Below are 12925 nucleotides of genomic sequence, written 5' to 3' on the forward strand. Positions count from 1 at the left end.
TTTCTACTTTTATTTATTTATTTATTTTTCCTTCTGTCATTTTTAGTGGAACCCCACTTCATACAGGATAACGGCTGACAGGACAAGAAAGTCCGTTTTTCTGAGGTGAAAAACTTTGTTTCAGCGTACACTTATGTCACTGCCTGGTAGTTCCTATTGTGCTGGGTTTTCTGAAGTAGTCGTGATTCGCCTCTCATAACATAACATGTGCAAGGCCCTTTCACACCGGATGCATAACGAAAAAGCGAAACGGAAAAGCGAATAGTTTGTGTGCGAATAGTTCGCGTCAAAACCATTCAAATCAGCCGCGACACGAATTTGCGACGTCTGTGACGTTCAGAGAGCTTCAACATTCCCAAACTTTCGCGCCGACAGCTGAGAAAACATGGACACTTCATCATCATCATCCAGTGAAGACGAGCTTTTCATTTTCTTTAAAAGACAGAAAAGAAGGTTTTGGGTGCACACAATCTTAAAGAACAGAGAGTCTGAAGGGGAGTATGCTTATGTGCGCAGTTTTTTTGCGTCTTCAACTAAACACAGTGCGTTTTGTAATGTCACTATACATTACATGTTACACACGAAGTAACAAGTTAAAATCATTCGACTAGAAACTATAGATATCACACAAAGAATGTATAGTATACTAAAAGCAGCCCTAAATAGTCTCACTACATTTTGTTACATGTTCAAAGTAAACGGTCTCTGTCTCTATCTTTGACGATAACGGTGTTAGCTTTCTATCCCAGATGTAGTTTAGCCTGCTAGCCTACACAGCACAGGACTATACAACGACTAAAACTATCACACAACACACTCACAGTTGAGATAACCGAGTTGGTTGGCAATGCTACACCACACATTGTCTTTCAAATCGTTGTCCTTGTAGTATGTGATTGGCTGAAGCCTTTTCTGTCGCCGCAAAAGTAAAAAATAAAAACCGACATCGAAGCGGAAAAAATAAAAGTCGTTTTTTCGCCGCAGCATATTCGCGTTCGGTGTGGAAGCACTCATTACACAAACAGCTGATCGAAATATAAAACAATCGCGCGAATTATTCGTGCGTCAAAATCGCGTCCAGTGTGAAAGGACCTTAACACGCACGCAGAGTGGAATAGGAGGAGCGGGGGCGCGGGGAGCAAGGATCACAGCGCAAATTTGAACTATATCGATATATGCGATATGGTCTAATTCCATCGCATTTCAAAAATATATAGATATATTTTTTATATCGATATATCGCCCAGCCCTACCTGCATTATAAGTGTGTCCATGGTAACTGAAATATAGTTCTACTTAAGCGCTCAACTGTAGCCTGACATGCACTTTCCGTGAGCGGTAATTGAAAACCCGGAGTGGACCATCAGTGAAGTGATTACAGAATGCTTAGAGTGGAGAGAGGAACGTGCTTTTGCTCCACTCCAGGCTTTGATCACATCCCCCTCAGCAGGGTGAATACACCTCGTCTTTCCTTAATTTAAGACCTATTCAAACTAAAATTAAGACATTTATTACACTATTTGAGAAATGAAAGCCTATTTACGGCCTTAAAATTATGAAAAGTGAATTTAAGACATTAAGGAAAGACTGGAACCCTGCAATTAAGCGACGGGGAACTTTAATCCCTGTGCATATAAACACTCACCGTGTAATGGCACTCGGGTCTGAACCGAAACAGCAGCTGCAAAACTCTCATGTAGAGTCTCTGAATGGATTCGGCCTGAAAAACAAACAGATTTTAAAGAAAATCCAGCTTTTAATGTTGTTTATGTGTCTATGAGGTGTTTTTAATGTGCTTTAAGACAAAGCATGTGTAAATTCATAAGTCGACTCCATTGCTGAGTATTTCCTCCTTAAAACTGCAGTGAACCAAAGACAGTCTCAAAAACACGCTTTGAAATCGCTGGTGTTTCTGACGTCACAAACTACCTTGTAACCAATCAGATCAACGTGTGATCGTCAACCAGTGGATCTCTGAGCTGAGATTTAGATTAGATTAGATTTATACTAGTAACTGACAATTCTTGATATCAAGAATTGAATTTCAACTAGTAAAAACTATAATTCTTGATATCTGTAATTGTATTTTCACTAGTGAAATGTCACCTAGGCTGCCAATCAAAATCAATTGTTGATATCATCAAGAATTGATTTCCTACTAGTTGAAATTCCAATTTCACAAATCAGAAATACAATTCTTACTAGTAAAAACCTTTATTTTTGATATCAAGAATTAAACTGTCACTTGTTGAAATGTCTATTCTTGATATCAATAATTCAATTTTCACTAGTGACAATGTTCATTTCTGATATCATGAATGTGATCGTTACTAGTAAGAAAGCCATTTTAGAAATCTGAAATTATATTGATATCAGAAATACATTTTCAGATATCAAAAATTCACATTTTTACTAGTAGCAATTCAACTGTTGATATCTAGAATAGACATTTTTTCTAGTAACCACGTAATTCTTGATATCAGGAATTCACATTTTTACTAGTAACAATGTAATTATTGATATCAAAAATTATATTTCTACTAGAAATACAAAGCTGATATATGTATTCGGAATTTCAACTAGTAAGAAATCAATTCTTGATATCAATAACTATAATTTGAACTAGTGAAAATTTAATTGTTGATATCAAGAATTCATATCCTGGAAATTAATAAAAGTTAAAACGACTTGCCATATTACCAGGTAACAACAACTCTTCCTCATTAAGTACCTTTGGTGGTTAAGTAATTTTCTCTTGAAAGAAATTAATACTTTCATTAATCAAGGATGGATTAAATTACATTAATGTGACAGTGAAGACATTTATAATGTTACAAAAATTATATTTCAAATAAATGCTGTTCTTTAGAACTTTCTATTCATCAAAGAATCCTGAAAAACAAGATGTTTGACAGTTTCCACAAAAATATGAAACTGTTTTCAACATTGATAATAATAATGATGAATGTTTCTTGATCATCAAATCCTCATATTAGAGTGATTTCTGAAGGATCATGTGACACGTGATCACCTTTGGGTTGGGAGTGATGTCATTCTTGGTGAAATGTTTGGCCTCTTGTCCAGTCAGAACTTCGGTTCGGTAGAACTGCACGATAACATCCACCTTATACACCGGGAACGTGTTCTCACTCATCCCTGCTGCTGCTGCAGAAGAAGAAAAGACATTAATAAACACATTTATCCGCTCAGTCAGGCGATGTTTACAGCAGAAGCGTCGACGGATCCTGTCACGGACAATAACGGTCACCGGCGCATTATAAACCATTCAAAGACACATAATTATATTACCCTCTTTTTCACACTGTTGGTCCGACATTATTCAACATCTATAACTAATGCCAAACTATTGTACTAACCAAGTTCAGGCTCACGTCCCTCGTCGTCAACTGGAGCAAATTTAAACTTTACGCGCCTCTATCGTCACTTCCGCCATACGTTCCTCACGTCATCACGTGTCATCACAAAAGCAGTGCGTGCGGCGCCCTCTACTGGACATGCGCAGAATGTGTCCACTAGTGCAGCGGGTTGTCAAACCCTCAACATCCTAAAGTTTAATGATTTATTTTTATGTATAAAGACCCAATTAATGCTGTTAAAAATTAATATTATAAATGTGTAAAAGATTTTGTTTTAATTACATTTCATCATTGCGTTTTTTCTAGTAATTTTTCTATTCATTTATTTATTGTTTGTTAATACAATGTATTAATTTATTATTTAAATCAAATTTCACTTATTTTAATTAAACATATTTATTTATTTTTATTGATTTACTTTTACATTTTACTCTGCATTTTTATTTTTGTTTATTTAAATCAAGTTTTAGTCATTTATTTAAATCATGTATTAAGACATTTCTATTTATCTATTTACTGTCATCAAAATTGTATTTATTTATTTTGATCTATTTATTGTATTTATTTATTTATTTGAATAAAGTTATTTTTATTTTATTTTATTGTATTATTTATTTTTACACTGCTTTTCTCTAAACGTTTCCACGGGCCCCTGATCAGTGCAGAAATCATCCAATTAATGTCTTGAACAAGTGAAATCTATTCATATTATGTAATGCAACAGAGAAATATAGAAGTGCAACAAACGCAATGCCTTTTACTCTACAATTTAATTTTAAAGAGAGCTGAATAAAAACCTCATTAGAGCAGAATTGTGAGGGGAAAAGTTTATATAAAACATAAATAAATAAATAAAAAGTCATTGATTACGAATCTTCAAACTAACGATCAAACGCATTTCATTTTGAAATGCAGGCTGATGATTGGTTGGCTGGATGCTGACGTCAGAACTCCTTCCACAGCACTACTGTATCGTTTGTTATAATGTGAGCGTTCTGGTGAAAATATCTGAAATATAACCAGTGTGTGTGTTATTCAGTATAATCGCAAAGCAAAGACCCAGATAAGCAACGACTTAATAATTTCTGTTTCCCATAATTTAGCCTTGTTTTTTTCTTGTTCTGCATTGTGATAAACTATATTATAATTATAAACATTTCATGTGTTTGGGAATTTGTCTATTAAATCATGTAACAGTTATATTCTGCTGACATATACGAAATGATTCGAGAAAAGATTCGTTCATTTTGATGAACGAGATTCAAAGATCCGAGTCAATAAAAGATCCGAACTTCCCATTGCTATCAGGCGCTGCACTGAGACACCTAAAGGCGCGCCGCCGATGTAGTCTCCACACGTCAGTCAGCACGAGCACGAGCACAGAGATGTCATCGCAGGATTCTGATGAAAGCTACGATTTAGTGTTTAAAATAGTCCTAGTCGGAGATGTTGGAGTCGGGAAGACCTGTGTGGTCCAGCGCTTCAAGAGCGGAGTGTTCATGGAGAAGCAGGGCAACACGATCGGCGTGGACTTCACCATGAAGACTCTGGAGATTCAGGGCAAACGGGTGAAGGTTCGTGACTCACTGCTAGCAGGATAGTTATGATTATGCCTTATGGGTATATAACTCACGCAGTGTCATCTTTATGAACTCTGTACAACACATCACAAAGTTGCCCTTCCATAAAGTCGCAGAAATAGCGTCGCTGTTATTGTTGTCACCGCAAACCTCATTCCCGAGTCGGGTCAGAAGCTTTCAGGAAATGTTTAATGTTCTCTTCTGTGAGGAATAATTCATCAGCGTTATGATCATATCTGGGACTGTTCCCGGTTTATACTCTTTCCTGTCGACGTTGACACTCATGACGTGGAGCGAATAAAAGCGAAACTCTGGGAAGTTTGTTTTGTTTTGTTGGTTTAGGGCTTAAAGTTGCAGTTATGCAATAACCAAGATTACTGTTAAAGGGATAGTTCACCCACACATGAACATTATCCCATAATTTACTCGCTCTCAAGCCATCCTAGTGTTTATGAGTCATTTCGTTTAGACTTTGTTTACTGCTTAAATGGATAGTTCACCCCAACATTTTAATTTTCCATAAAAAAAATATTAAAAAAAAACTCTTATAAAAACATAAACAGCTCTTCCCAGCTTTATGACCCTGGAGTATTATGGTCTGTTATGATGATGGATGCACTTTTTTGTTCTTAAAAATCTCAGGCTCCCTTCACTCCCATTATAAAGCTGGGAAGAGCCAGGATATTGTTTTTAATAAAACTCAGGTTGTGTTTGGTTGAAAGAATAAAGTCATAAACACTAGGATGGCTTGAGGGAAAATAAGTTATGGGAAAATGTACATTTATGGGTGAACTATCCCTTTAAGATAAGTTAGCAGTAAACAATGTCTAAACGAAATTTAATCCATTGGACTTTTAAAACTACATTCGGTTCATGTGTTCATGGTGGTTTAATGCATTCATTCGCTGCGTCTCATTGGCCGGCTCAGTTCAGGCGTTGTGATCGCTGCGTCTCATTGGCCGACTCAGTTCAGGCGTTGTCATTGCTGTGTCTCATTGGCCGACTTAGTTCAGGCGTTGTGATCGCTGCGTCTCATTGGCCGACTCAGTTCAGGCGTTGTCATCGCTGCATCTCATTGGCCGACTCAGTTCAGGCCTTGTGATCGCTGCGTCTCATTGGCCGACTCAGTTCAGGCGTTGTGATCGCTGCGTCTCATTGGCCGACTCAGTTCAGGCGTTGTGATCGCTGCGTCTCATTGGCCGACTCAGTTCAGGCATTGTGATCGCTGCGTCTCATTGGCCGACTCAGTTCAGGCCTTGTGATCGCTGCTGCGTCTCATTGGCCGACTCAGTTCAGGCCTTGTGATCGCTGCTGCGTCTCATTGGCCGACTCAGTTCAGGCCTTGTGATCGCTGCGTCTCATTGGCCGACTCAGTTCAGGCGTTGTCATTGCTGCGTCTCATTGGCCGACTCAGTTCAGGCCTTGTGATCGCTGCTGCGTCTCATTGGCCGACTCAGTTCAGGCCTTGTGATCGCTGCTGCGTCTCATTGGCCGACTCAGTTCAGGCCTTGTGATCGCTGCGTCTCATTGGCCGACTCAGTTCAGGCGTTGTCATTGCTGCGTCTCATTGGCCGACTCAGTTCAGGCGTTGTGATCGCTGCGTCTCATTGGCCGACTCAGTTCAGGCGTTGTCATTGCTGCGTCTTATTGGCCGACTCAGTTCAGGCGTTGTCATTGCTGCGTCTCATTGGCCGACTTAGTTCAGGCGTTGTGATCGCTGCGTGTCATTGGCCGACTCAGTTCAGGCGTTGTCATTGCTGCGTCTCATTGGCCGACTCAGTTCAGGCGTTGTGATCGCTGCGTCTCATTGGCCGACTCAGTTCAGGCGTTGTCATCGCTGCGTCTCATTGGCCGACTCAGTTCAGGCGTTGTGATCGCTGCGTCTCATTGGCCGACTCAGTTCAGGCCTTGTGATCGCTGCTGCGTCTCATTGGCCGACTCAGTTCAGGCCTTGTGATCGCTGCTGCGTCTCATTGGCCGACTCAGTTCAGGCGTTGTCATCGCTGCGTCTCATTGGCCGACTCAGTTCAGGCGTTGTGATCGCTGCGTCTCATTGGCCGACTCAGTTCAGGCCTTGTGATCGCTGCTGCGTCTCATTGGCCGACTCAGTTCAGGCATTGTGATCGCTGCGTCTCATTGGCCGACTCAGTTCCGGCGTTGTGATCGCTGCGTCTCATTGGCCGACTCAGTTCCGCCGTTGTGATCGCTGCGTCTCATTGGCCGACTCAGTTCCGGCGTTGTGATCGCTGCGTCTCATTGGCCGACTCAGTTCCGCCGTTGTTCACTGTTGTCTGAGATTATCAGCTGATTTCCTGCTGGGCTCTTTGTGTAATGCACATCTGAAATTATTTAAAGATACAGTTCTGTAGGATTGCACACAGAGAAGCATGCCAATGACCATTTCTCTCTTTAACTTAGAAATAAAGTTTGGTGCAAACCCGATTTTGAAAGACAGAAGCAGATTTCTGACTTTACATGTTTTACTTTTACTAAAACACAGATTTTCTGTTCCTCAAAATGAGTTAAACAAGGAAATAACACTGTACTCAATAATAAAGAAATACAACTAGATCACTTTAATGGACTTAATCTTGCTTTATTTAACAGTGTTCTTGATGTTCTCGATGATTAAATTCCATCATACAAATGACCTATTTACTTATTATATCTGGGTTTGCTGATATTTCATGTTTGCATTATTTCTGGGTGTTGCTTGTGCTTCTATAATCTGACTGGAGGAGCCGGGGAGTGTGTTCAGTCTTCAGATGGGTCGTGTTCATCGATGTTTCATTACGCGTTTGCTGTGAAAGTACCTGCTAATGCTAATTCATCCGACTCATTTACTCACGCTCATGTCACTCCAAACTTGTATGCATTTCTTTCTTCTGTGGAACACGAGGATATTTTGAAAATATCTTTTAAATAATATAAAAGTTTTTTGTATGCTGTCATTGAATGCAAGTGAATTGAATTCTAGCAAACAAGTGAATACAGCAACAAAACACGACTTGGTAAGCACAAACACACAATGAACTCTTAAACAACTCATCCTTTTACAGATAATTTAGTATATATTAGAGATGCACTGATATAAAATACCAATAACCGATAATTCTTTATATTTGAAATCTGAAAACCGATATATTGGCTGATAAATCTAAATCCAAATTTTTATATAATTTTTGAGAGCCTGATTACAGTGTGTGTCCAGATCATGCCAAATGTCTGATATAATATCATATTATAAATATATCTAGTCAGTGACAGTGAAAGCATATTCATCTACAATAATTCTATATTTTCAGCTTCAGAATCATGAATATTGTTATTCTGGCGTCTCTATTGTCCTGTGCTTTGGGTTTCAGCACCAAGTCCAAGTCTATTCATTTACACACACAATGAAATATAGCAAATTAAGCTTTTTAATCAACAGTTAATTTTTTAATAATGTGTCTTGGAGTATCGCATTAACATGGTATGGCGAGTTCAGAATCGTGATGTGAGGATATCGCTACACCCGCACTGATGAAGTGTGTGTAGAGGCCAGTGGACCTGTATCAGCACACGAGTAGTAACTGTGAACACAGTGGTGACAGTGTGAGGGTTGTGTGTTGCAGTTGCAGATCTGGGACACGGCCGGACAGGAGCGCTTCCGCACGATCACGCAGAGCTATTACCGCAGCGCCAACGGAGCCATCATCACGTATGACATCACAAACAGGGGCTCGTTCATGTCGGTGCCGCAGTGGATGGAGGACGTGAAGAAGTACGGCGGCTCCAACATCGTGCCTCTGCTAATCGGTGAGCGCAGAGACGACACGAGTGTGTGTGTGTGACTGTGAAGTGTGTGTGAACTGAAGGTCTTGCACACTTCTTTTTACGCAAATTTCGGATGAGAATGTGTGACTGGGTGTGCGAGGATCTCTCCGGCTGCAAGAGGCCGTGTGAGTCCAGGTTCTCCATCACGTGTCCAGGGATCGATGCTTTTCAGGAACATTTGGGCAGTCAGACATTTAGGAGCTCCTTCTGATCAACTTTCCCATAACTGGGCAATATTTGCCCCCTTAAATTCATTTACAGGGGCTTTTTTTTTCATCTTTTATGTCAAATTCTTAAACTTATATTTATTTAAATAAAATATATTTTTTTAAAGTTTTCAATATAGAGTTAATAAATTTAATTAATTACAGTCCCCCTGTAGTCAATTATATTATCCCTTAAAACTCATCTTTGATCACCAAAATGACATATTTAAACGTTCTTGCCTTAAAACATCTTGAATGTAACTCGACAGCCTTGCCTCATTTAGTATGCGTGGTTCCATGAATATGCAAATGAGCCCCGCCTCCACTCACTCACTCAGCTCAGAGATCCACTGGTTGACGATCACACGTTGATCTGATTGGTTACAAGGTAGTTTGTGACGTCAGAAACACCAGCGATTTCAAAGCGTGTTTTTGAGACTGTCTTTGGTTCACTGCAGTTTTAAGGAGAAAATACTCAGCAATGGAGTCGACTTATGAATTTACACATGGTTTGTCTTAAAGCATATTAAAAACACCTCATAGACATAAACTACATTACAAGCTGGATCTTCACCACAGGGGGACTTTAAAATAATAGAAATTATATGAAAACTGCCAGTAGGTGGCGACAAGTCACACGCTGCGTCCGAAACACAGAGTAGAACAACATTTGAATTTGAATTAACTTCTATATTTGGAATTTTAAGTTTTAAACTATCTAGTAGTTGCAAATAACAAAGAATAACCTGTTAAAGTAGCGTCATATGGCCTCTTTAATGAGCTGTGTTGAATCCTCCATCTTGTGTGATCCAGGGAATAAGTCGGACCTGCCGGACCAGCGCGAGGTCCCGTTCTCCGACGCGCAGCTCGTGGCTCGTCAGCTGGACTTCATCAGCGCCATCGAGACCTCCGCCAAACACTCCGACAACGTGGAGGCGGCGTTCGTCACGATGGCCAGCGAGCTCATCCTGAGGCACGGAGGGCCGGTGTTCACCGACAGCGTCACCGACAGCTTCAAGCTCAACAGCCGAGACCTGAGCAGTGCAGGCTGGGGCTGCGGATGCTGACGGCCAATCACACGCCGCCGGGACAGCGGACCCCAGGAACGCCACTGTGAAGACACCGGGTGGGAATACTTGAGTGAAATTCTCACATTTCCACCCAAAATGTTTGTAATCCTAACAAATTTGTCATTCCACACTGAACGCAGAGCTACTGTGCGATCGCAGCCAATCAGAGCGGGGGGTTTAATGAGCAGTTATGTGGAGCAAGAATTTGGACCAATGAGATTTCAGGTGGGCGGGGCTAATAGAAATAGAAATAGAAACTGAGCTGCGGATGACAGATTATCTCTCCGCGTTTATCATTCCCACAGGAAATCCCACTGAAATATGCCAGCCTCGTTTCCTGTCAAAATCAATTACATTTAAATTAATCTTCCTAATAGTTCCTAATTGGTGTGAGTTTCCTTTTCATCAGCATTGAGCAGAAATCTCCTCTTCTACTGACCTTTGAATTCTGTGTATGATATCAGTATCAGCAGCAGCTTCACACACACACACACACACACACACACACACACACTCTCACAGTCTGATCAGTCTTCGCTTCTGGAGAGGAACAGCACACACACACACACACACACAGTCTGATTAGTCTTCGCTTCTGGAGAGGAACAGCACACACACACACACACACTCTCTCACAGTCTGATCAGTCTAAGCTTCTGGAGAGGAACAGCACACACACACACACACACACAGTCTGATTAGTCTTCGCTTCTGGAGAGGAACAGCACACACACACACACACACACACACAGTCTGATCAGTCTTCGCTTCTGGAGAGGAACAGCACACACACACACACACACACACAGTCTGATCAGTCTTCGCTTCTGGAGAGGAACAGCACACACACACACACACACACACACTCTCTCACAGTCTGATCAGTCTTCGCTTCTGGAGAGGAACAGCACACACACACACACACACACACACACACAGTCTGATCAGTCTTCGCTTCTGGAGAGGAACAGCGCAGACACGAGATGAAACCTCTTCTCCCATATAACATATATTTTGTTAAAAAAATTAAAACATGGTTAAAAAAAAACATCACAAAGCCAAATGTGAATATAAGCACTCTGAAGGAAACGAGCGACTGAGTTTATATCGTATTATTGGACAAACACTCCAGTGTGTTTCTGACTACGGGATGAACAGTGTGTTTGTGCAGCCAATCACAGACGTGTCTGTTGATCTCGTGAACGCAACAGCCAATCAGAGGAGTTTAAACGCCGGAGTTTGTGTTCAGTGAGTTCTGCTCAATCCTCTCCTTTAGAGACGAACACACGTTAGATCGATATGCTGTGTGTGTGTGTGTGTGTGTGTGTGTGTAGACAACGTTAATGTCTTCTAATGGAACGTTGTGAGATGGCGAACTGAGATGAGTGACAGAATTTTTTTTTTTTAAGTTACATTCCAATTATTTGTAATGACTTGAACTAATGTCATTGTCCATCGCAGTTCTTGTTATTCACATCTGCACTTTACTGGAGAACACACACACACACACACACTCGCTGATCTCATTCTCAGTCTCACAGGAAGACTAGTGGGAAGTTTTAGTAAAGTTCAAGAAAGTGTTTTAACTGTCCATCTGATTAATAAAATAATATATATGAAATAATTTACATCTCCTGCAAGCAACTAATGAATTGTGAATTTTATCACGTTTATTATGATGCATAAATCTCAATTTTAACAACGAAAAGTAACACACACACACCGTGATGCACGTGCAACAATAATGTGCGTTGATCTGATCTATTGTCTGAACATCAAATAACTTATTTTTTTATCATAATATGGCCAGTTTTAATTAATATCGAAGACTGCACATGTGTGTAATGTGTTCTACAGTGTGTGTCGAGTCCCGGTTCTGGATCTAGAGCTCGAGCGACTGGACACGGGACTAGGAGACACGTGTTTACTGTGGTGAACGGTACTGTGGTGAACGGGTGTGTCGGGTAAAGGACTTTAACAGGCTCCTGATGACGTCTTCACTCGAGCCGTGTGTGTCGTGTGTGTGTGTAGTGTCTGAATGTTCGTGTTTTATAGCCTGGCCGATTTTAAAAACAGCCTCTTTTGAACTGAGGCTTTGTAATGTCACGTGGGCATTGCTATTTTATACATTTTGCATTCATTTCTACATACCACAAAGCCTTGTAAAAAATTATAATAAACTAGCTTTTTAAAAAATTTTCTGATAACATTGTACTGTTAAATGTGTGGCAAGACTGCACTGAATCATTAGGGAATGACATCAGTTTCTGTTTGTGTGTGTCTATTCTCACATTGGTACTGAAATGCATATAACTGTGTTTAAATCAAGATCTGTGTTCAGTGTGTGTGTGGCAAAACTTTAGTCTCATAGATTTGTAGTTTGGATTGATTTGCTCTTTCATTGTACAGAAGTGTTGATGAAGAGTGTGTTTATGGTGTTGATGAAGAGTGTGTTTAATACATGTCCGATGTACTTGAATGAAGAGTGTTTAATGATGTACTTGAAGGTAAATCATATTGCGAGAGGATTTTTAATAGAAATTATAGTGCCTTTTAAAGCAGTTTTTAATGTCATGTTATATTTCTATGCAGTTTTTTGTTGTCAGTCGAATGTTTTGAGAGACAATCAATTTGTTTTTGGTGAAAATGTGTTATATTATTTTATCAATAAAACTATCACAGCATATCTTGTATATATAAGACTTTAAGAATGTACCAGAGAATTATGATTTTTGTTAAACTGTTTAATGACATTAAAATAATGTGGGAAATATTAGAATGGTCACGTATGTAAAAACAAAGAAAAAAACGGCTTTAAAGTTCATAGTACACATTTATTTACAAGTGACAAAAATGCAACTATTTGTCAACCT

The 12925-nt window shown here is 40.0% G+C and overlaps 2 protein-coding genes across 2 annotated transcripts in view; one reads left to right on the forward strand and one right to left on the reverse strand.

Moving 5' to 3' along the window:
- Positions 1 to 12925, reverse strand: part of nuf2 (UF2 component of NDC80 kinetochore complex) — a 47169-nt gene that overhangs the window by 16749 nt on the left and 17495 nt on the right. Inside the window, exons 6-7 of the mRNA XM_084100865.1 lie at positions 3032 to 3159; positions 1646 to 1720 (exon numbers count right to left, since the gene is read on the reverse strand). Coding sequence (XP_083956991.1) covers positions 1646 to 1720; positions 3032 to 3159 — 203 coding nt within the window. The remainder of the gene's footprint in view (positions 1 to 1645; positions 1721 to 3031; positions 3160 to 12925) is intronic.
- On the forward strand, positions 4601 to 12736 carry rab43 (RAB43, member RAS oncogene family). Its single transcript, XM_084100857.1, has 3 exons — positions 4601 to 4951; positions 8575 to 8758; positions 9796 to 12736. The coding sequence occupies exons 1-3, from the start codon at positions 4628 to 4630 to the stop codon at positions 10047 to 10049; spliced, it is 762 nt and encodes a 253-aa protein (XP_083956983.1). The 5' UTR covers positions 4601 to 4627; the 3' UTR covers positions 10050 to 12736.

The sequence above is a fragment of the Abramis brama genome (genome assembly GCF_963993115.1).
Source record: "Abramis brama genome assembly, chromosome: 23".
In the NCBI taxonomy this organism is placed as follows: domain Eukaryota; kingdom Metazoa; phylum Chordata; class Actinopteri; order Cypriniformes; family Leuciscidae; genus Abramis; species Abramis brama.